The 25,065-nt window shown below is 41.3% G+C and overlaps 1 protein-coding gene and 1 non-coding gene across 9 annotated transcripts in view; one reads left to right on the top strand and one right to left on the bottom strand.

Annotated features, from left to right (window-relative positions):
* Nucleotides 1-25,065, bottom strand: part of KHDRBS3 (KH RNA binding domain containing, signal transduction associated 3) — a 182,328-nt gene that overhangs the window by 54,624 nt on the left and 102,639 nt on the right. For 6 of the 8 annotated variants that reach the window (XR_003208057.2, XR_012378369.1, XM_025871173.2 and 3 more), the window contains exon 6: nucleotides 11,781-11,976. Coding sequence is in view for 5 of the 8 variants with exons in the window: in XM_025871173.2 (XP_025726958.1) it covers nucleotides 11,781-11,976 (196 nt within the window). In the remaining 3 variants the exon portion in view is untranslated. Of the gene's footprint in view, nucleotides 1-5,419; nucleotides 5,574-11,780; nucleotides 11,977-25,065 lie in introns of those variants that run through there. The other 2 variants (XR_012378370.1, XM_073893240.1) reach the window with 2 other exon arrangements.
* LOC112823780 (U6 spliceosomal RNA) lies at nucleotides 14,219-14,323 on the top strand. Its single transcript, XR_003208137.1, has one exon. It is a non-coding gene; the product is annotated as a U6 spliceosomal RNA (small nuclear RNA).

Raw genomic sequence — 25,065 nt, 5'->3', positions numbered from 1 at the left:
AATGGTGGCTTCAACTTGTATTTACATATAAAATTACAGAAAAAAATTGAAAGTCTACACTACATATTTCTCCAGAGAGAATTTCTATTTGCTTTGGGTGGGAGGATAGGAGAATCAGCAATGCCAGCTTAGCCTGAGCCCACAAGGGATTGGGACCACCAGATAGCCTTCCCGTGTGAGTGCTTTTCTGAGCTCCAGTGCAAAGCCTACGGGGTTACCAACCCTCTGCACCCAAACCTGGGGGGGCCTTAAACTCCCAACTTTAAAAAAAAATGTTTTTAACCTTTCCAAACTCCAGATTTCTTTAAAGCTCAACTGCCCTCTCAGCTACCTCTGCAGGAACCGGCAGAAGCCCTCCCAGGGGTTCTCAAACAGGGTTCTACCAGAGAATGAAGCCTGATGCCCCATGCCCGCTGTGTACAGAGTGAATTCACTTCTCTCCTATGCGTCTAGAAAGATAGTACTTTCACAGCATCATTTGCTATATTCCGTGATTTAGATGAGGAAGCCCAGGTGAGAAAGGCTGCCGCAAGGGAAAAATCGCTCAGAAATGCTGAACTCACCTCTTTGGCTCTCGTTCTCTTCCAGGTGCTGGCCAGTATTTGTTTTGTTTGTACTTTACTAGCTCTTACACCTTCAAAGATGTTTTGTTTGGTGTTTTTGTTTCACCTTTCCCAGTGGCTCTCAGCAAGAAGGCCTGCAGCAGACTCTCATGAATGGGGTATCCCTGAGAACAGGGGCTTCCCCTGCCTTTTGGGCTACCATGTCCTCCAGGGCCCGGCAGGAAGAAGCATTCGGTAAATCCTTTCTGAATGAGTGGATCAATAATGAATGACCAACAGTTGTGGATTCATTCACTCACTCTTCCCAGTGTGAAGACAGCCTCTCTGTGAATGGACAGCTGGCCAGGAGTGAGGCACCAAGGGACTCTAGTGTCACCAGGAAGAAGGGTCTCCTGGCCCATAAAAACGCACACCTACTGCACAGTGCAGAGGTTTCTCTAAAGGGAAATAGAAGCCTCAGACGTTCAGAGTTTTACACTGTTAGCACTAAGATTGCTCCTTGCTTAGCTTTCAGACTGAGAAACCCTCAGATTATCACCTGGTCTAAGGGCAGATGCACCTGCAGGAAGACGTACTGCTGTGTGATGAACAAGAGTACTGGGTCTGTCGAGTACAGCATTCTTCAGACACAAATTGGTCATATTTTAAACCCCTTTATCCAAGTATAAAACAAGGCATAAAAAGGTACAAACCCTAAGTGCATGACTCAGTGAATGCTCACCGAGTAAGCACAGCTATGTAACCAGTGCTCAGATCAAGAACCGGAGCACCAACCCCCACCCCTGCAGCCCGAGGCAGCCCTGGCACCTGTCCTCAGTTACTACCTCCCCCGAGCAGGAACCACTGTCCTGACTTTCAACACCATCAAGTGAGCTCAGCTTGCATTTGAGCTTTATATCAGCGGAGTCAGGGTGACTCCTACGCTACCAGCTTTCTCTCACCCAACAGAGTGCTTGTGAGATCCGCCTGCCTTGTCGTATGTAGCTTCAACAGCTGGTTCCTTTTTTGCTGCCTGAAAATACTGGTCCATATCATCACACTGTGACTTGTTTGTCCACTCCTGTTTTGATAGAGATTTTGCTTCTTTCTAGTTTTTGCCTACTCAGCTCTTGCACAAGTCTCGTGGTGCGTCCTTGTATGCACCTCTGTTGAGTAGTACCCAGGAACAGCATCACTGGGTCTTAGGGAAGCATGCGTTCGGCTTTAACAGGGGCTATCAAATATTTTTCTGAAGTAGTTACATCAGTCTGTTTCTACAGCAGCAGAGGAGAATTCCTATTGCACCCCATTCCAGTAAAAACTGGAAATTATCTTTTTTGATTTTAACTATTTTCATGGGTGTGAACAGCACTGATTATTATCTTATCAAATACAGTAATCCCCACTTATCCAAGACTTCGTCTTCTGTGGTTACAGTTTCCTACAGCCCACCGCCGGCCAGAAGCGGATGGTCCTCCTTGTGACCCCTCGTCAGAAGGTCAACAGAAGCCTCTCACTACATCACATGGCTGCGTCATGCCCCTCTCTCCGTCTGGTTACGAGGGCCTTTCATCGCCTCACATCCCCCCAAGAAGAAGGCTGAACAGCACAGTAAGATGTTTTGAGAGACAACACTCACATAGCTTTTATTACAGTATATTGCAATAACTGTTCTATTTTATATTACTACTGTTGTTAATCTCTTAGTGTGCCTCATTCATGCATTAAACTCTATCATGGGTATGTATGTATAGGAAAAACCACAATGACCGTACTGTTGACTACTACCTGCTGTTTCAGGCATGCCCCAGGGGTCTTGGAACATATCCTCCACAGTTCAAGAGGGACCACTGTATTAATGTCTGGGGCACCATTAGCAAGGGTATGCCATGAAAAACAGAGCTACTGGTACACTGAAGAATTAGATTTCTTTTTTTTTTTTAAGATTTTATTTATTTATTTGATGGAGAGAGACACAGCGAGAGAGGGAACACAAGCAGGGGGAGTGGGAGAGAGAGAAACAGGCTTCCTGCCGAGCAGGGAGCCCAGTGTGGGGCTCGATCCCAGGACCCTGGGACCATGGCCTGAGCCGGAGGCAGACGCTTAATGACTGAGCCACCCAGGCGCCCCCCTGAAGAATTAGATTTCTGAGCCAAAAATAAAATTACTTATATACCACTTTTTACGTGCCAGGCACTATTTTAAATACTTCCTTTTTTTAAAAGATTTATTTATTTGACATAGAGAGAGCGAGCAAGCAGGAGCAGGGAGAGGGGCAGAGGGAGAAAGAATCTTTAAGCAGACTCCCCGCTGAGCATGGAGCCCAACTGGGAGTAGGGGGGCTCTACCCAGGCTCCATCCCACAACCAGGAGATCATGACCTGAGCGGAAACCAAGAGCCAGCTGTTTAAACAACTGAGCCACCCAGTGCCCCTAAATACTTTCCATATGTTAAGTGGTCTAATCTTCATAACACTATGTGTTAAGTACTAATATTTCCATTTAAGAATCAGGGACTGAGGCATAGAGCAGATAAGCAATTCACCCAAAATTACACAGCAATTAAAGACACGGCAAAGATTTGAATCTGGTCAGTCTGACTCCTCCCTTTGCTTGTAACTATGGTGATAAATATATTGCTCATCCCCATAAAACAGAGGATCAGACCCTATACTGTAATCAACTCCTTGGGATAATGCTGCACTCCGAGGACACGTCTGGATGGCCAGTGGGCCTTCCACATGTGTTACCCCGCCTGACAATGTGGTTTTATTTTAAACTGCTTTAGCCCTGGAGTATTTTTCAAGGTTCCATGTCCTGTTATGTACCTTACACTCTGCTAACAAACTGGATAAAAGCAAAAGCATAAAGATAAAGATGATAATAAACCTCATCAGTAAGAGAGTACTGCCACACCTCTGCTGGCTGCCCCCAAATCCACCAAGGCGTCCCACAGGTCTCTGCCTGTGAACAGCATGTTGAGTCCTCACGGACAGCTTCCCAGCTCTTCCTGCCTGAATGCTGCCATCACCCTTCCCTGTTCGGTTTGCTGTCTCCTCTAGAAGTCTTTCCACATTCCATCAAGCAGATGGTCTTCCTCCATTGGTCCTCCTGAAATAGTCTGGATGTGTTTTTTTTTTTTTTTTTCCCTGTATCAACAAATCAAATATTACTTACTACATGCTAGGCCCTGTGGATAAGAAGGCATAGCACCTATCATCAACAACTTAAAATGTAAGGGAAATAATTATACAAATAAAGCGAGTGATCACATTGTTCTAGGAAGTATCTTAAGTAGGATGTATACACATGGATCCAACAGAGAACAACAACCTGAAACAGATAGTGGGCTATGGGAGGATTCAAAGTGGGGGTGATAACAGCGTTTCTTCCTGGGTCCGGACTTCCTGATGGCAAGGGGTGAGTTTGATGAACACTGGTTAATGCGCGAGGAAAATCATAAAACTGAGCTGGCAGGTTCTTGTAGGGGATCCGTTATGACAGAGGACTATTCCAATGGTTCTCAAGTCCCCTCCCTGCCTCAGCCCTAATTCACCTGGGGGACCTGACACCTCCATCACGGTAGCTCAGACATAACCACCATTGCTCACTCGCTCACTTCAATGGGCAAGCCTCATGACAGAGGCTAAATGTGTTCTCCATGCCCTAGAGACACTGTCATTCCAGAGTCCTCCATGCTCTTAAAACACTTTTCTGGTTGTTTTGTTTAAAGTACAGAGAAGAAAAAAACACCTCTAAATACATAAATTTAAAATCTAAAATCATTTCTTAAAGTTTTACCTTTCCAAAATAGGTCAACCTTTCAAGCAATTTAGGAAAGAGATTGACTTAGGAAGGTCCTGATAGACATTTCAAGTAAATTGCATGTGGCTCTTACTCTTGCTCTGGTAAAATGGATGTAAAAAATTATAGAACCTTCATCTTTTAATCTAAAATAAAAAGGTGTCCCTAGGCTTTTCAATTCACATTTAAAATGCATTTTCATAAATAACCTTTTCACAATCTGTACTCTGTTTTAATTAAATTTCTCACTGTGGAAAACAAGATAATTGAAACAATTTAGAGATTAGTTAACTGTCAAAAAACTATGCCAGTAGTCACTGCACTGGGAAAATTTGCCACCGGTACAACCCTCTTCTGTAACTAAAGTCCCCAAACTAGTCATGTAATCAAAACTTCAGGTGAGCTCACAAAAAAAAGACAACGATGACTTCACTGAGTCTTCAAAACAAAATCTACATTACAGAATTACATGCACATTTAAAAACTATATTTGGTTTTAACAATGGATTGTGGATTGCCACATCAAAAACTAATGATGTATTGTATGGTGACTAACATAATAAAATTAAAAAACAAACAAACAAAAAAAAACTGTATTTGGTTTTCCCTAAAGGCCTTCGTGGATGTTTCTGGTCACCGAAAATTTGGAAGAGTTTACTCTTCTGGCAAAGGAGTCAATGGCAGTCCCCGTACGGCCATGTTTTGGAGGAGGACACCGAGTATGGCAGGAGCAGGGTGGATCTTAAAGCAAGTTTCATCTTCTGCAGTGTCAATGAACCATGATGCTGGAGAACAGGCAGAACCCTGTTCCCTAAACCCATGGTTTAGATTGCTGCTCCCATTCAAAACTCTTGACTTTTTAAACCTGGATTAAGTTAACAAATGGCAGCTGCCCTGTGAGGAAACACCCCTCAGAAGCTGTAGTAAGACAGTCTCGAGAAGCCCCATCTCCGCATCTGAAAATGTGTAGCGGGCGCAGAGCACAGGCTCCAGGATGTCTGGAGCCTCTACAAGTAGGTACTACCGCCCACATGGGTGAGGCATCGCAGCGGGATAATCAGAGCATATCAAGTACCTGCATGGCTTCCACATTCTGACAAAGTTGTAGGACTTCTAGAATGCCCTGACATACTTATGTTGAAAGGGGATCACAATCCATCAGTTCAGCCTCAAAAGCTTACGATTACACGGACGCTATCAGGGACTTCCCTGACTGGCACGTACTTCCTATGAAGAAACAGATGGGTGACACTGGCATAATTAAATGAGTTAGAAAAGAGTATGATTAAAGTTTCTAAGATGATTTGAGTTTGTACATCTCGTGAGCATGCATTTGAAAAGAAGTCTCATTTTTAAAACATTTTTCAGAACTTCTGTTCTAGAATTCAAGAGACTCAGAGCCACTCACTCACTTTCACTTTTAGCTTGTCACTCATTAAAATTTAGTTTGCTTTGTTTATTCTGTGACTTTCTTCTCAGTACCAAGATTTCTATTTGATGAATATACAGTTCCTTATTAGTAAAAGCATCTCTAGGGTGTTAAAGAACCAAGTAAACTTCAAAAAACAATCAATTATAGAATTTTCAAGTTGTAAAAAGAAGTTAGGACAGTGTCTGGCCTAACCTGCTGGTTCCTTGGGTGAAGTACCATGACGGGCACTTTGTAGTCACAGAAACCAAAGCCCAAAAGGGTTCAACAATTTCCATAAAGAAATGATGGTGATACTGATAAGAAGCGAGATAAGAAACCAGGTATTTCACCTCTCAGAATAACATTCTCTTTATTAAATTGTATTGTCTTTCGCATTCATTAGTTCACTAAATGAGCCATGTTATGTTACTAAAATTGGTGTCAGATACTTAATTTTACTTCACTAAGTATATTTAACAGTGCACATGACACATGGAATGACACAATTAGTTGGCAGTAATAAAGGCCACTCTCCACATGTTTATGTATGATCTCTAAACTGTCAGGCCCTGTGACAGGCTCTGGGTGAAGAGGGGAGCGGGGAGAGGGGAGAAGAGGGAAGCGGGAAGTGGGAAAAAGAGCTGGCATGGACAAAACAAGAAGGGCATTCCAAGACAACCTATTACACATGCAAGGCGACATGGCGTTCAGGTCCCTGTCGTGTTTAAGGAACTAGGGCAGGTCAACAGAATGTAATATGATCATGTGGGGATGGCAGAAGGCTAGAAGGCTGAAGAGTCAGTCAGAAAGGATACTCAAGAAGGCCTTCAGATGTCACTCAGAAAAATCTCAAATCTATCCTTCTAGAATTCTAAACTAGTTCTTCTATTCTGGAGCTGGGGAGGCAGCAGCACTCTCAGACTTAGACACTAGAAAGGGCTCTAGAAGTAGTGTGAATAATACGTTACTGAAGGGAAGGACCCAGAGCAAGGACAAGGCCATGAGCAAGGGTGTGACTAAGTAGATGATAGCAATCACCCACATGTCTGTCTGCACACCCACCCATCCGCCCATCTAAACAACCAGTATTTACTGAAAGACTACTGTGTGCTGGGCGGTAGAAACAGGAGCATGAACACAGGTGGAAAGCTGGTGACAGGTGAGACATGGGTACAAGCATTACAGACAAGTGCAGACCGGGAGAAGTGCAGGTGCTCCAGGAGGACATGGCCACAGCACGTGAGCTGGATGCTGCGAGGGAGGGGTGTCTCCCGAGGAGGGCAAGCACCTTAACTAAAGCTATGGTGACGTGAGGAGCGGGAGACCCAACAGCTACGCAGACGTGAAAAGACATGAAAAGACTTGGTTTGTTCCCTGATTACAGGGAATGAGAAGAGGCACAGGGGAGCCCTTGCAGCCTGGGGATATGGCGGTGCCGTCCACACTCACCGGTCTCTGTGAGCCCGAGGGGCTGGCCCAGACCACAGCTTTGACAGTGCTCTGGAGCACTCAGGGACAGAAGGGTACACGAGGGAGAGGTGGGAGTCAGAGATTTAGATCTAGAGTTAGGAACGTGTAGTGTTAGGTGCAATCATGGAGATGGCCAACATTTTTCAGAGATAATAAAAGATACTGAGTGTTTGGAGAACATGCATCTATTTTGATTGTGTGTTTTCTCTGCATGTGGAGCCTAAAGTGATTTATCAAAAATGGTTTCATTTTAGAAATTCATATGTAAATTGGGCTCTGCCAGGAAGCGTCAAACATGTCTTTCTATGTAATTACACCAACATTTTGCATTGTTAAAGTGCTCTCATTGAATGTATTCCGGGTTATGCTAATTACGCAGTTATTTAATTATTTGGACACAAGTAATGAATCAATGTTATTCTGGGGAAGAGGTACTTCTTGTTCTCAAAAAAGAGATGAGAAGTTACAGTAATTATGTCTAATTTTACTAAGTTAAAAGTGGAGCAGAAGGTCCCAATTTATTCCCAAATGGTTGAAAACATATCCATTATCTGTTTTCTTCTCTCCTGGAAAAAAAAAGCTAATCATGTGAATTGTCTTGTTTCCTTAGAGTTATTCTTAAAAGACAAGCATTCAGTGACGGGAGGATCTGGTCTCCCCGACAGTGAGTCCGTTCCTTGCACATGGCCACTGCCTGTCACCTGCCCTTTCCAAACACTCACCTCCTCACAGACCAACAGATTTATTTGCTGACAGATGTTCTTCTCAAGGACGCATGCTCAGGGAGTATTTTGTGACAGTGAGTGTGATGAAGAACAGTTGGCTCAGGTGACATTATAAATGATCAAATATCTTCACACACACACACCTTGAGAAAAGTCAGTCCAATTTCAATAGGCACATTTTGACAAGGAAATACCTTCAAATTATCAGGTTTCTCACGGGGGCTAATCAAACATAGTCTTATAACGGCATACTGGAACTGCATGCCAACAGCTCTAACGCACACCACTCACTGAGCTTTTGAGGCTAACACTCTGCTGGAATCCCCTCATGCTAGGGCACGTGCTCTGGAGAATATGGAGTATTTTAAGGACTGAAATGTGTACTTTCTCAAAAAAGCAGCAGCTGTGGCAGGATCTGAAGGAATAGAACGTTACCCCCCTTTCTGTTTAAATAAGCAACTGATACGATTTTTGTCTCTTATACCGGAAAATAATGTCCTCAGACAATAAATGTTAAATGGAAGTTAAAATGAAAAGCAAATTGAATTGGTTAGATAGAACCAAACAAGTTCACAGAAATAAAACATTTATACTATGAATGTATTTCAAGGTGGATCTTTAAAAATCACATTTCTGAGTTCCAAAGGAATGACAAGTCTTTTTCAAGAGTTACAGATGCTCTGAAACTCTGAAAGAAAAAGCTGTTTTTCTTTTTGCTAATAAATACAATATTGTCATTTATTACTTTTAAAAATCCTAACCCCATCTTGTTTTTCCTAATTATTCTCTCTTTCCATTTATCTACTTAAGGTAGCTTAACACGAGCGGCTAATTACACGGCCAGGCCACAGGGGTCATCTAACACAATCTCCTGTCACCCTGCCCACAGCCCTGAGGAGGCAAGATAAGGTACCTGCTGCGTTTTTCTCCAAAGAGAAGGGCCTATAATCTCAGCTACTAGAGCACAGTTTTTAATAAAGCACTGACTGTTCGAGATAGAATATAGGCCTTGAGTACTGAACTCCTCACCTGCTCCTTCTTTATCAGCCATGTGACTTTAGGCAAGACACTGAACTTCCCCAACCTTAAATTCTCATTTGTACAATAGGATCATAACATCTCACTGAGTGGCTATGAGAAGAACATGACATAACATATATGAAAGTGCCTTGTGGAGAGTAGTTTCTCATTAAATGTTACATTGTTCTGGAAAGTTCATTCTTACACTGAGATGAGGTTTATGTTACTCTACTACTTTCAGGAGCTACACAGAATTAGTCTTATCTCTTTGTAACCTGTAACTGCCCTTCCAAGACCAGAAGACAAGGATAACTAAGGCAAGATGTTTTTTCAAATGTCAACTATCATACTGCTTCCCACCAGATGGTTACAGTAATGACTTAGAAAAGATCAATGGTAACCTTCATTAGGAAAACTTATCGGGTCCCCAATCCAGTAAAGATTTACTAAGTGAATATAATGTGCCAGAAACTATGCTAGGGGCTAGAGACACAGTGTTTTTCCCTAGAAGTTTATAATCTGCTTGAGAAACAGATGTATGCTAATCATTGCACTATGCAGCTATATGCTAATAATGAAGTTATATATAAATTGCTAAATCAGTAAAAATGAAAACCACACAAGAGGCATCTGGGGTGGGTTCTCCACACATGGAAATTTTTAAAAAACTCAGTCATTTTATTTTATTTATTTGTCAGAGAGAGAGAGAAAGAGAGAGAGAGAGCACAAGCAGGGGAGGTGGCAGGCAGAGGGAGAAGCAGGCTCTCAGCTGAGCAAGGAGACTAATGCGGGACTCAATCCCAGGACCCTGGGGCCATGACCTGAGCCGAAGGCAGACGCTTAACCAAGGCCATCCAGGCATCCCTTAAAACTCAGTCTTGAGGACATTCATTCATTCATTCACTCGTTCAGCAAACATTTATTAAAGACCTTCTATGTACCAGATATTATACTAGGCACTAGGAATATAAAGGTGAATCTCAAGTGAGGGATCCATACTCTCAAGGAGTTTAGAAGCTACTTTATGATCATTCCAGTTCAATGGGATAATTATTTTAAAGATGGACTTCAACTTTCCCACTTGCCACATGAATGAATAACTATTTTGGGGGGTTATAGGATCTCAGGCTTTCTAAGTTGGATACCATTTCGTATACCCACCTCATCTAAAGTCCTACAAACACATTTTTTAATTTTCTTTTAAGTTTGGGTGTTTTCTCCTCCCATGCTCCAAAGCTAAGCATGTTGTGTGAATAATCTTCAGGATTTCAAACAGTTAGGACCAATGGCCAATGTCTGGGAATATGCCAGACACAGCAAAACTATGTTTAGAAGGGCTAGAAGTAAAAAAATAAATTCAAGTTGGGTCAGGAAACAAAGATGAGGTCAAAAGAGCACACCTGAGAGGCAGAGCTACTGAGGCAAGCCACAGAGGTGAGGGGACTGTGTCTCCTCCTCACACCAGCTCCCAACATTGTTTGCTACGTACAGTGTTCAGCTACTGCAGCTTTCACTGTAACAGTGTAGAAGGCTTGCAAAATGCTAGGCGAAATGGGAAAAATCCTTGTTCTTGGCTATTAACTTCCATAAATGTTTCCAGGAGTAACAGATACAAATCAAGAGGGAAAGGCAGAGCACATAATCCAAACTCTTCATGACAGTAATTCAACTTGGGGAAAAGGGTGTACTCATGACAGTACAGTTGACCCTTGAACAATGAGGGGTTAGGAGCACTGATTCCCATGCAGTTGAAAATCTGCGTATAACATCTGACTACCCCAAAAACCTGACTACCATTAAATAGGCTGTGGCTGACCAGAAGCCTCACCAATAACATAAATAGTTGATTAACCCATGTTTTGTATGTTGTATGTATTATATACTGTACTCTTATAATAAAGTAACCCAGAGAAAAAATATTAAGAAAATCATAAGGAAGACAAAATACATTTATAGTACTACACTCTTATTATCAGAAAAATCCAATACGGGTGGGCCCATGCAGTTGAAACCTGAGTTGTACAAGAGTCAGCTATCTTTCCTTTGTGTGGGTGGGTCCACTCAGAAAGCAGTTCATGTACTGTTTCTTTAAGGCTTTCAATCACTAACATGAAACATCTATCCACCACTTACTTTCTTTATTTATGTTAAACTTGGAAGTCACAGGAAGAATCCCAGGGGGCTTGTACTCTTGTTGAAGAACTCCTCTGCCCTTCCCCTCTACCCAGTTTCCATGGATATATTTTCTTTCTCTTACGTTCAGTAACTCTATGAACCATATCAAAGAATTATTGAATGGTAAATGGAAACACTGACTGATTTGCATTAATATAAAAAATTGGGAACTTTCGTTTTTCTTCACTGAAAAAACTTTCAACTAAGAATCCATATTCAACAACAGTGCTTAAGAGGAAATACTTCAGGGCAAAAAACAACTTGGTATATGTAGGTGATTCTTTTTTAAATGACTGCATTACTCAGAGGCAACCTGGAGTGGAACATGAATGAATGTTACATTAAAACCTGTAAGAGTTTGATAACATGTCTCCTTGATCCTGGGCTCGAACCTCCCCACCACCTAACTTCACCTTCCCTATCATAGATGTAAGCTACTTGACAAAAGTGGCTATTTCTTTCTCATTTTCTATACTTCTAGTATCATGTCTTATTAGCACTCGATAAATGTTTGCTGAACTAAGGTAGAATATTCAAGAACTACAGCAAGTAAGGGTGGTTTACAACATCCAATGCTATGTGTGGACTGGCTCAATTAGATCAGCACAGTTGCTGTGTGACCCCTTAACTTACATAATCTCCATAGGTCTCTTGTGTTGGGGGTGGTGGCGGAGGTCTGTACCCAGTTGGGGGAACTCCTCTTGCTCTGGGAGTGAGAAGTCCTCTTCCCCGACTCACTGGTCCTCGGGTGGAAAGGACTCCCCTGGAAGCTGGAGTCCCTCGTGGTACACCAACTCCAACTGGCCTGGCTGTGACTCCTCCCCTTCCCCTGCAAGCAAGAGGGGCAAGTTAGCAATAGTGTCATATTCTCTACCACTGCATGGTCCACATGCTTTTATACCTCAGGAAAATCAACGTTCCATGTCACTGTAAAAAGAAAAAAGGAAATCATATGCAAAGTGAAAACTAAAGCAAATGAGAAACAACTATATACCAAAAGGAAGTTAAGTCATTTAAGCAGCTTATCCAGCAGTGATAAATATTATAACATCAAAGAAACCCCAAGACTCAATTTCTGGCTAAGATACAGAGTAGGAAGCTTTGACATTGGGAAGGCTGCATCTACTGAGGATTTCTCTGTGATGCCAGGCCAGGGTCACATCCAACCTTCATGCCTACACTATGAGGTGGGCTATATTCTGCTTGTCTATGGACAAGGAAACTGAGGCTGGAGAGATCTTCAAACTGAGAACACACTGCCAGCAAAGACCAAAGTAGACATCAGAGTTCCATGAAAGAGAAAATAAAATGTACCTTCCCAAATAATGTACTGAACACATAGTAATTTAAAATACCGTTCTTAAGTTAAATAAACACAGGTATTTTCTGAAGTAGAACTCAACATATTTATGTATTTCTAACATAAAATATAAGATTTCAAGTCAGAGAGGAAGGAAGAAGGAAACTATAAAGAATAGCTCAACATAAGCAAAATCTTGAGAAAACGTGCAAGGCCTATGAAGAAAAGAAGACAGAAAAATGAGGCTACACCACAGAATAAAAATTTGGCCTGATCCACCTCCCAGAGACCACGTCCCCCAAATAAGGAGAACTGTCACAGATAATGTGGCTGTCTACATATCTCCTATCTCCTTCTTTAGTTTGATTGGGATAACAAATACATAGCTAAAAACTTAACAGAGAAAACTAACAAAACCAAAAGCTGTTTCTTTGAAAGGATCAATAAAATTGATAAACCTCTAGATATGCTAAACACAAAAAATAAACATATCAGAAATGAAATTGAGGTCATCACTACTGACCTGAAGGGCATTAAAGCGTAGTAAAGGAAGATTATGAACAACTCTAGGCCCACAAATTTGTTAACTTAGATGAACTGTACTAATTCCTTGAAATATACAAATGACCAAATCCCACAAATGGGGAATTAAGTAATCTGAAAAAAGTTATGTCTATTAAAGAACTTCAATGAAAAAGTAATAACCTTTCAAAAAAGAAAGCACCAGAGTACCTGGGTGGCTCAGTCAGTTAAGTATCCGACTCTTGATTCTGGCTCAGGGTTATGACCTCAGGGTTTTGAGATCAAGCTCCACGTCAGGCTCTGCACCGGGTGTGGAGCCTGCTTAAGGTTCTCCCTCTCGCTCTGCCCCTCCCCATCCCTCTATTTAAACAAAACAAAACAAAAAGCACCAAGTCCAGATGGTTTCACTGCTGAATTCTTTCATATATTAGTCTAGGGGAGATGCCAAAGGACTGGCCTAGCTGATATCTGACCACCCCATGAAGAGACATGTCATCCAAAGGGGAAAAAGGATGAGACCTCCTAATAACCAAAGCCATTAAAGACATTATGAAATGAAAAAAACAAAAACTATAAATCCAATCTTTTCAAGAACAAAGGTGCACAGCTCCTCAAAAAGAGTAGCAAATTAAATCCAACAATATATTAAAAAGTTATATACCATGACCAAGTGGGATTTATTCTAGGCATGTAAGGCTGATTCAACACTAGCATATCAATGTGATCTACCATATCAACAAGGCTTAAAAAAAAATCAAACAATCATAAAGAGCAGAAAAAGCATCTAACAAAATGCAACATCATTCATGACAAAAATTCTCAGCAAAGTAGGAATAGAGGAAAATTTCCTTAAGTTGAAACAAAAATCTACAAAAACCTATAATTGCTATCATATTGAATGGTGAGGGAAACTGAATGCTTTTCCCTTATGATTGGGAATAGGCAAGGATGGCCACTCTTACTACTCCTACTCAAATTTTACTGGAAGTCCTAATTCAGTAAGAAAAGGGAATAAGATTGTGTAAGACTGTGGAAGAAGAAATAAAATTTTATTTATATGACATCATTTCTATATAAAAATTCCCAATCATCACAAAATAAAACAAAGCAGGCAAACAAGCAAACAAAAACTCCTAGAGCTTACTGCACAAAAACAAGGTCTCAGAATACAAAGTTAATAACTCAACAATATATACCATATACCAGCAATGAACAACTAAAATTTAAAATTAAAACATAATTTAACAGTATTTGTTTGGGCAAGATATATACTAAAATTGGAACAATACAGAGAAGATTAGTATAATCCCTGTTCAAGGATGACATACCAATTTATGAAGTGTTTCATATTTTCCTATGCATGTGTGGGGGCAAGGCGCCTCTGGGAAAACTCTGTACCTTCCTCTCAATTTTGCTATGGACCTAAAATTGCTCTAAAAAAATAGTCTTTAAAAAAATACATAATAAAAATTTTTTTAAAAAATACAACATAATAACATCTATTAAAGCAACAAAAGAAATGAAATGTTTTGGTACAAACCTAACAAAATATGTACAACTATTCTCTGTAGAAAACCATAAAACTCTGATGAAATAAATCAAAGGAGAAATATCTCACGCTTAATGAATGTTGCAGTCAATACTGTTCAGTTGCCAATTCTTCCCATCTTGACATTTTATACTCAATATAATCCCAATCAAAATCCCCGAGAGCTACTTTGTAGACTGACAAACATATTCTGGAGAATATAAAGAAAGGCACAGAAGACCCAGAACAGATAATACAATACCGAAGAAGAAAATTTTGGATGTCTCACAGTATCTGATTTCAAGACTTATTATAAAGCTACAATAATCAAGGTAGTAAGTACTGATGGAAAAAATAAATACACAGAACAGTGGAACAAACGAAACAGACCTGAAAGTGATCCACAGAACTGTAGTCAAGTGACTACTGACAAAGGAGCAAAGACAATTCAGTGAAAAAGTCTTTTAAACAAATAATGCCCAAACAAATGGATATTCATATGCCACACACAAAAAAAAGAGAGAAAAGAACCAGACACATCTTTCACAAAAATGAACTCAAAATGGATTTTAGTCCTAACATAAAATATAAAACTTATAGAAGAAAATTCAGAAGAAATCAAGAAATCAGGGTGACTTGGGTTTGATGATGAGTTTGTAGATACAATATGAAAAGCATAATCCATGAAATAAAAATTGGTAAGCTGAACTTTCTTAAAATTAAGCCTTCTCCTCTGAAAAGGACACTGTTAAGAGAGGAAGAGACAAATCACAGAAAAGGAGAGAGTATCTGTAAAACATGTATCTGATAAAAAACACTTGTGTCCAAAATATACAAAGAACTTTTAAAACTCAACAATAAGAAAATCCAATTAAAAAATAGGCAGAAGAAGTTATAAAGATGGCAAATAACCAAAGGAAAAAAAATGTTCTATATCATTTGTCATTAGGGAATTGCAAATTAAAACATATCTATTAGAATAACTAAAATCAAAAGAAACAATATACCAATTGATGGTTGGGATGTGAAGGACAAGGTGCTCTCTCATTTATTGCCAGTGGGCATGCAAAAGAGTACAGTTACTTAGGAGGACAGTTTGGCACTTTCTTACAAAGCTAAACATGGTATTACCATACAACCCAGCAACTATATTCCTAGGTATTTACCCACCTGATTTGAAAACTTGCTTCCACACAAAAACCTGCACATGAATGTTTATTGGAGTTTAATGCACAGTGGCTAAAACAACCAAGACCCCCTATAAGGGGTGAATGGATAAGCAAGCTGGGGTGTACACATACAAAGGAATATTATTTGGCCATGAAAAGAAATGACCTCACAAACCAGGAAAAGCTATGGATGAACCTGAAATGTATGTTTCTAAGTGGATGAAGCCAATCTCAAAAGGCTATGTACTATATGACTCCAATTATAGGATATACTGGAAAAGAAAAAAAAAAACAACTAGTGATGAGCTTAAAAACAAAAAAGAACCAGTGGTAAGCACAGATTGAGGGGAGAAGGGAAGGTTGGACAGGTGAAGCCACAGAACACTTTAGGGGGCTGAAACTATTCCACAGGATGCTGAAATGGTGGATATGTGACACAAATCGTTTGTTAACACCCACAGAACTCTATAGCACAAAGAGTGAACTTTAATGTATATAAACTAAAAATATATATATTATTTAGGAAATTAAAGGCTTCTAAGAATGCTAAATGTGACAAAATATTTTAACTGCATTAAAAACATATAAAACACCTTTATGAGTTGAGGAGTAAAACAAATTTAGAGGGGCACCTGAGTGGTTCAGTCATTAAGCGTCTGCTTAATGGAAAAAATAAATACACAGAACAGTGGAACAAACGGGGGGTCCTAGGATTGAGCCCCGCATTGGGCTCCCTGCTCAGCAGGAAGCCTGCTTCTCCCTCTCCAGCTCCCCCTGCTTGTGTTCCCTCTCTTGCTGTGCCTCTCTGTCAAATAAATAAAATTTTTAAAATAAAATAAATTTAGAAATGAGTGAAGCTTGTAAGACTAAAGGCAAAAGAAATTACGCATAAGCACTGCTCTAGGTGATAGGCTTATTTCCCATGAGGAGGGGTGCAGGGATAGGTAATGATTCTGATACACTCTACACATACACTGGACTCGAGCAATTAAATGGATGGTGGATGATGGAAGCCACACTTCTTGTGTTGGAGTGAAGGTTACAGATAAGCAAGGGGAAGAGGCTAGAATGAACACAATGGTAATGGACTGGAATCTGAGACATCAGTATCAACTCTTGATTCATTTACTATAGGTACAGGCACTCACACATGGAAAGATGCACAGATGTGTATACGTACATGGGCTAGTAGTATACATATGTTTCCATGCTCCATCAGCTGACAGGGCCTGGAAGCAAGGACACACCAGCAGCAAGAAGCAGAACCAGCACCCAGATCTTGGTCTTTCACACCATTCTCCAATAAAAGGAACCGGGGCTCCTCGGAGAAATGGCCGATTCCAGGACTAGAGCAGGAAGTATGCAAGATGATGCTGGAGCTACTTGTAGAATGCAAGCTGGTGCAACCCCTCTGGAAAACAGTACGGAGTTTCCTCAAACAGTTGAAATTAGAGCTACCATTTGATCCAGCAATTGCACTTCTGGGTATTTACCCCAAAGATACAAATGTAGGGACCCGAAGGGGTACGTGCACCCCAATGTTTATAGCAGCAATGTCCACAATAGCCAAACTGTGGAAAGAGCCAAGATGTCCATCGACAGATGAATGGATAAAGAAGATGTGGTATATATACACAATGGAATATTATGCAGCCATCAAAAGGAATGAGATCTTGCCATTTGCAATGACGTGGATGGAACTGGAGGGTGTTATGCTGAGTGAAATAAGTCAATCAGAGAAAGACATGTATCATATGACCTCACTGATATGAGGAATTCTTAATCTCAGGAACAAACTGAGGGTTGCTGGAGTGGTGGGGGGTGGGAGGGATGGGGTGGCTGGGTGACAGACATTGGGGAGGGTATGTGCTATGGTGAGCGCTGTGAATTGTGTAAGACTGTTGAATCACAGATCTGTACTTCTGAAACAAATAACGCAACATATTTTAAGAAAAAAGAAAAAGAAGAAGATAGCAGGAGAGGAAGAATGAAGGGGAGTAAGTCAGAGGGGGAGGCGAACCAGGAGAGATGATGGACTCTGAAAAACAAACTGAGGTTTCTGGAGGGGAGGAGGGTGGTGGGATGGGTTAGCCTGGTGATGGGTATTGAGGAGGGCACATTCTGCATGGAGCACTGGGTGTTATGAACAAACAATGAATCATGGAACAGTACACCAAAACAAATTATGTAATATATGGTGATTAACAATAAAAAAATTAAAAAAAAATGAATGACTGAATCAATGAATGACCAATAAAAAAATTATGAGGGTATATGAAAGGAGAAGAGGAGCCAACTGAAAGAACACCCAATGGCTAAAGCTAAAACAATGTGAGTAAAAAGAATAAAGCAGTATTGGATTTTAAACCAATGTATAAAACATATAAATATCCATAAGTCCACACAAATGTAAACAAATGATTGAAATAATAAACAGGAGAGAAGAGAGAAATCTTCCAATAATTTATGTACATATTCTACCCCTCATGGGGGAAAAAAGTAACTTTAAGTGAGGAAACCCAACAAACATGACCTCAGCCCAGTTACCAAGGCAACATCAGCAGCACAAAGTCATGTGGACAGCAGGCGACACCTGACACGATGTGATGAAAATGACACTTCACCTTTGTGGTTTTTGTTCCCCAAACCCATAACCCCAGGCTAATCTTGAGAAAAACATCCGACCCATCCAAGATGAGGGACATCCTCAAAGAACCTGACCAGTACTTCTACAAACTTTAAAGCCATCAAAAAGATACAAAATCTAAGACTTTGACCCTTAGGTAACTTGTATTATTCCTTTTTTAAGTATTGTAAATTCGGTCTGTTTTTGTTCATCAAGGCTATAAAAACTGGCACAGTAAAAGCGGTGGTCAAGAGAAAGGACACTGGAGTCAGACCTGAATTCAATTATTGATTATACTTATTGCCTGAATTGCTGCTTTCTAGTTAATATTCAAACTAATCAAATCTGAGCTTTCCAAGCCAGTTCCTCCAGAGTGAAGTGAGTTACACAACCCATTTCTTAGTGGTACTGTGTAGGAAAAATGACACAGGACACAGAAAGTATCTAGCACATTTCCTACTCAATCAAAATCAACCATTTATGTAGATTTCAATCACTCTCAATTGCAATGACAAACACTATAATGTCTAGTCTTACTCATCTTTTTATCTCCAGGATATATCTAGAACCATCTTCAATATGATTAGAGAAGAGTAGTTTCTAATTACAGTAGATCTAATTCCTATGTGATTATTTCAGTTAATCTGAAATTTATTCAAACTAAGGCCCCTGCTTCCTTACCTAATACCCCATCCCTGCCATCCAAGGTACTACATGGACCATGAAACATTCAGCATGTTTTCTGAATCTAAATTTAAGTGTTCCATCAAATTGAAAGACATAAATTTATAAATTCAAGAAGCTCACAATTCTTTCCCAGCATCATCTACCCTGTTTGGTTATGTGCCCTCTGGGTATATGGACTCATACTAAACTGTTAAGAATTTCAGACAAGTCATTTGATATATGTAGCTCTGGATACTTATCTATGAAAGATCCTTTGAAGAGTCATTCTTAAGTGTTTGAAATTCCATGAGAACTGTGAAGCAGCACAGTTGCTTCAAAGGATACTCTGATGAGAGGAAGAAATGGGGGAAAGTAGCAGGCTGACATAAAAATCCCATCAATCTCCAAAGTATCCACTGAATGCTACAAATGAAGTTCAGGGTAAAGTTTAACAGCTGGACTGATAACATGCGGACAAGAAGAGAAAAAAATGTCTGTTAGATGAGATAATGATAATCAATGGGAATTTATTTTTTTTACTTGAAAAATTGATTCAAAGTGATAAAATTAGGTGGCCACCCTGTTCAGAATGAGGCTAACGGGAAAGAAGGAAGATCACCCATCTGAACAGAAAGCTTTAGAAGCAGACGAATCATTGTGATGGTCATGGTTCTTTCTGTTTGCATTCTTCAGCAGCGAGACCCTGGTTCCTGGTTTGAAATGCAGATATGGTAATAATCTAGAAAGGTCTGTGAACAGGTACTTTCATGGAAACAATGCTTTGAATGACTGATTCATCAGGAACTAATAATTTATAGATTGGCAGAGGTTTTAGGATGTGATGAAAAAGTACATGCTCTGAGTTCCAACATTCCCATACTCAAATCTGCTCTGTCACCTGGTTGCCAAGCCTCAGTTTTCTACCTGTAAAATGGCCTCAATAATACGCTCTTCGCAGACAGTCGTGAGGGTTACACACAGAATGTATAAAGTGCCTAACCTAACTCAGGCACTTAGTAAGTGGTAATTATTATGCAGTCTTCCACTTGGAATCTGTCCTGACACCTTCCTCGGGCTGCTTACCGGAAGACAAGGAGAGAACAGGTGAAGGTATAGATCACATCAGTTAGCAACAGCACCTTTATGCACACGCTATACATTTCAGAGCAAGAATGCAGACTGGGAGAGAAAGAGTATAAACTTATACTACTACAGTGTCTGGCTTTTGTCTATAAATTTTACGAGGAGCAAAAAGGGTAAAACAATGACTCTGGTGGCAGAAGCCCTGAATGCTCAAGCCAGCCCCGGCATTTTTTTTTTTTTTCAAGGTTTATTTATTTACTTGACAGAGACAGACACAGCGAGAGAGGGAACACAAGCAGGGGGAGTGGGAGAGGGAGAAGCAGGCTTCCCACCGAGCAGGGAGCCTGATGCGGGGCTCGGTCCCAGCACCCTAGGACCACGACCTGGGCCAAAGGCAGACGCCCAACTACTGAGCCCCCCAGGCGCCCCAGCCCCAGCATTATTAATTGGGCCGGGCCCACAGCTGATCACAGGCTGTGCCCGAGGGAGCCAATGGCAGGGTCTTCGCTTGGCACCACAAGTATCACAGCAGGAAGCTCACCTTCCCAGACGGCCACCTGAGGCCCATGCCCTGATGCACTAACCACCCAAGGGGCAATTTATTTCTCCCACAGACCCCCTAACAAACTCATGGACAACCTGTTTTCATCTCTGTGGTTTTCTGAGAGGGAAATTTAATTGTTCTGAGACTTTTCTTTCTTGCCAGAGATGACGAGTGAATGACAGGCTAGATAAAAGCAAACAGGGAATGTAGCCTGCAGTTATAATCCCTCAGGACGTGCAAGAGAAATCGTCAAAGCCAATGACAACCGAAGCTTCCAAATCGTCTGGCAGCCCTTACTCTTAGCACCTTTAGAGATGATCTGAAATGTGGTTCTAGGGCAGCATGTCCACACTTCTTTTGCATCCTCATCACCAGCGAGGACCTGTGTCGGGGCAGAGTTGGGAGCCAGGAGGTCTGGGATTTCATTTCCAATGAGCTCTCGGGTGATGCTGCTCCTGGTTTGGACCCAGGACTTACAGACCTGTTCTTCATTCTGGGATCCATCCCATCTCCAACACAATTAAAGAAAAATTCATGAGCAACTGTTTCATTATTCTACATTGTACAGGGTATAAAATAAACCTAAGGCAACTTGTTTCTTCTTCAAGAAGTTACCAACTAGTTCTTAGTAAAACAGTGTGAGCAGCACAACCTCTTATAAAGTGCAAGAAATGCATTTATCTTTTCTTTCCTGCCAGTGATGTATCCCCCTTAAGACAGGGAGCTCATTCCTTACTTTGAAGCCTGTCACTGTCTTCCAATTCTGTTAGCATGCTTTTACTTTTCTTCTTTATTTAAAAATAAAAATTACAAAAGTCTTCATCATTTCTAACTAACGGCCCTATTTCTGCCTTTGCAACTATGCAGGACAAGTCTTCTTCCTCTCTATCAGTGAATTAATAGTAAAGGAGTTTAAGAGAGATGTGTACTTTGCCCAAGGTCCTCCATAAGAATTCAAATTGTGATGTGGGACCATTTTGCGTAATCGGAAAAGGAATCATGGCACAGTTGAATAAATTAAGCCCATGAACATGATAAAAATTAAGCAGGGTTTGGATTAGCATGGGCTCAGTGTTCTAGCTCCATTTTACAGCCGAGGAAACCAGGGCTCAGCGTGGGGAGAAATCCCCTGAGGACCTACAGCTCGAAAAAGCCAGGGGACTAATTTTCCCACAGAGTCACACCCAAATTCCAAGCCAACAGTCCCCATCTTTTCTGCTTTCCCGTCTCTGCCGCCTGCTTGGGCTGACTTCCCTCTGGCACTATCTTGTCTTATACCCCTGTTCCCCATTCAAAGTTATTTGCACGTTATGGGGTGGCCTGAATGGCTCAGGTGATTAAGCATCTGCCTTAGGCTCTGGTCACTGGGCTCCCCGCTCAGCAGGGAGTCTGCTTCTCCCTCTCCCTCGCCCCTACCCCTCCACTCCTGTGCTCTCTCTCTCTCAAATGAGTAGATACAATACTTGAAAAAATTATCTGCCCCTCATTTCTATTTCCATTCCACTTGTTTTCATATCTGCCATCCCCTTCTTACACCATTCTGCCATAATTGTTTCTCTGACTTTTGCTTCTTAAACTCCCTGAAGTCAAAATAATGACTTAGCCATCTCTGTAACTTTAATCCCTGTCACAGAAAGAGCTCGAAGATACTCTGTGACATTAAATGACCTCCTAACAGCAGGAAGAGACTGATTTTCAAAGAGGAAGAAATACATTAAAGCTTCTGAGGGGCACCTGGATGGCTCAGTCGTTAAGCGTCTGCCTTTGGCTCAGGTCATGATGCTGGGGTGCTGGGATCGAGCGAGCCCTGCATCGGGCTCCCTGCTCGGAGGGAAGCCTGCTTCTCCCTCTCCCACTCCCCCTGATTGTGTTCCCTCCTCGCTGTGTCTCTCTCTGTCAAATAAATAAATAAAATCTTAAAAAAAAAAAAAAGCTTCTGAAAAACCAGGGTGTGGTGGGAGGATAGTCCCACTGCACATGAACACACTTAATTCCATCAGCCCCAAACTGTCTTCAGTTTATCAGCGCTTGTTTAGTATTATCGTAGGGAAAAATCAGTTGGCAAACTGGACGTCAAAAACCTTCCTCCAGTTGGCACTGACGCCTGCAGGGGGGCTGAGAACATTTATCTGGCCGTATGCTGCACTTGGCACGCACGTGGTCGACCAAGCTGTGACCAAAAGAACCGCGCTTAGCTGCCGTTCTTACCTGCTAGCCCCTGGCTGGCTTTGGAATTACAAGCTTTTGTACAAAGTTCTCACACTACTTACAACACTATTTGCCTTGGCTTTTGTCTTCCCAAAGCCTATTAAAATGATTTTAAAAGACGGGCGCCTGGGTGGCTCAGTTGGTTAAGCGACTGCCTTCGGCTCAGGTCATGATCCTGGAGTCCCGGGATCGAGTCCCACATCGGGCTCCCTGCTCAGCGGGGAGTCTGCTTCTCCCTCTGACCCTCTTCCCTCTCGCGCTATCTTTCATTCTCTCTCTCTCGAATAAATAAATAAAAATAAATAAATAAATAAAATAACATGATTTTAAAAGAAAACACACATTTTCCATTTTCTCCTTTTGTTTCCCCTTAATCCACTCCAGTATGGCCACTCACTAATACGCCCTCAGGGACCAGTGGAACAGAAAGCGAGTGGATACCGAGGAAGGAGGGAGCAGCTCAGTTGGAGAAATCCGTGAACCTTATGGCAAGAAAAGAAGAGAAATAATTTCCCAGGAAAGTCATCTACTACTCTCTGCCTGGGAAGTGGGGCACATGTGTCATGTTCCAATGCCTAGGTTTTTATTAGATCAGAAGGAAGGAGAGGAGGGTGACTTCTCTTCTGACAGTTTGGTGGTAGAATGTCCTGAGAAGGTAAGTCCAACAGGGAATCAAATAATTTAAATTACATCCCAAGAAAGTGTTGTTATTTTTTAATAGAAAATGTCTATAATGTGGGCTAGTAGAAAAAGAAATATATTGTCATTTTCCCGTATCTTTAGTTAAAAAAAAAAAAACAAGGATTTTTAATATAGTTGGGTAGATTAACACAAATCATATCATATACTGGTGAAATATAAATAATGACTCTTATATTAACTATTCAGTTTTCCTGATAACATTCTCATAATTTCATACACTATGGGGGAAAATACATCATTTTCAATCACTAAAACAACCGTTAGCATCTATGATATCATTCACGATCGATTTTAACAAAAAGTGAAACCATGTGGAAATCAGTGTAGATGAGGACCCGCGAGTGACTGTCCTATACGACCTCACGTTTGAGAAGTTATGTAGTGCCCTAGAGGCAAAGGAATTGTGGCCACTTGTTGTTTAACACAGAAACTGACAAAATGCTGGTTTTACAAAGAAAGGACATCAGTGGGGCACAATTTAATGTTGAAAGTACAAACAATTACCTTAAGCTGAGAGCTCAAGCAGTATGTATGAGATGCTGAGGACTGTAGGGGTCCCGGGAAACACTGCAGCACCCCAGCACCTTGGCATACAGTTTGGGAAATGCAGCCAAAAGATTTAATGTGGAACTTCAGTCCACGAGAGAAGAAAGGAAAGGGCAGGGAAAAAATGTACAGAAACCAGAGATGAAAATGTCCCCAATTTAATGAAAGCTTATAAAGAGCCTTGAGCACTGTGTCAGCTTCATGTCCTGGGTCAAAACCACCACATTCAGCAGCCAGAACTGATGAACATGTTTTCACTCCTCAAAGAGGCAGGCTTCACCTGCTTGGTCCACTCTTCTTCCTACTGCTTCTGGTCTCAAATGTAGGCAAGGTAAGACTGCCAGCTACTTGGGAGGAAGGGCCAGACGGCCAGAGTAAAGGTCAGGAGAAAAGCAACACAGAACAAGGCAGCTGTTTTGAAGAAAGGGTGGAGGGAGCATCCCCGTGGGTTCGAGACCACCTCGCCAGACCACGGGCAGCAGGTCAGGGTGGCGGGGAGGACCTGCCCAAAGCGTGCTGCCTGGAGTGGCCTCACCTCCACAGCCTCCTTCTCTGTGGGGTCTGCGTGAAGAGCGGGGGACACCACATTTCTCAGCAGTGTTTCGGAGGCATGCACAGGACAGACCAGAAGTAAGGAAACCGCCCTACCTCCTGAGTTAACAGAGGGGGATGTTTAGTTCTCCCATTTGAAATGAAACGAAGGCTTTATTAAAACACGTACTACTTCCCACTGCAGGATTTAATTTTAGGTCATTTACATCTTTCAGCAGAAAAGTATCTTGAAGTGGTAACAGTGGGGAACATTCATGAAGACTCCAGCAGTAACTTGTTCCAGTCTAAAATTCCAAAATGGTGACAACCGTGTGACCATTCCCACAAAGTTAATCCCCTAGTACATTCAGTCATGGGACAGCGAACCACATTAACACAAAATATTGTAAATGACTGACACTTGATCAAAAAGAGCCTGAAGGATTTGCTATTGTACCATATTCACTTAACAATTATTTACTGAGTGAATCCT

Source organism: Callorhinus ursinus, unplaced genomic scaffold, assembly GCF_003265705.2.
Source record: "Callorhinus ursinus isolate GAN/ISIS: 27379988/994484 unplaced genomic scaffold, GSC_fseal_2.0 scaffold5, whole genome shotgun sequence".
Classification (NCBI taxonomy): domain Eukaryota; kingdom Metazoa; phylum Chordata; class Mammalia; order Carnivora; family Otariidae; genus Callorhinus; species Callorhinus ursinus.
This window is presented reverse-complemented; position numbering and strand designations above follow the sequence as displayed.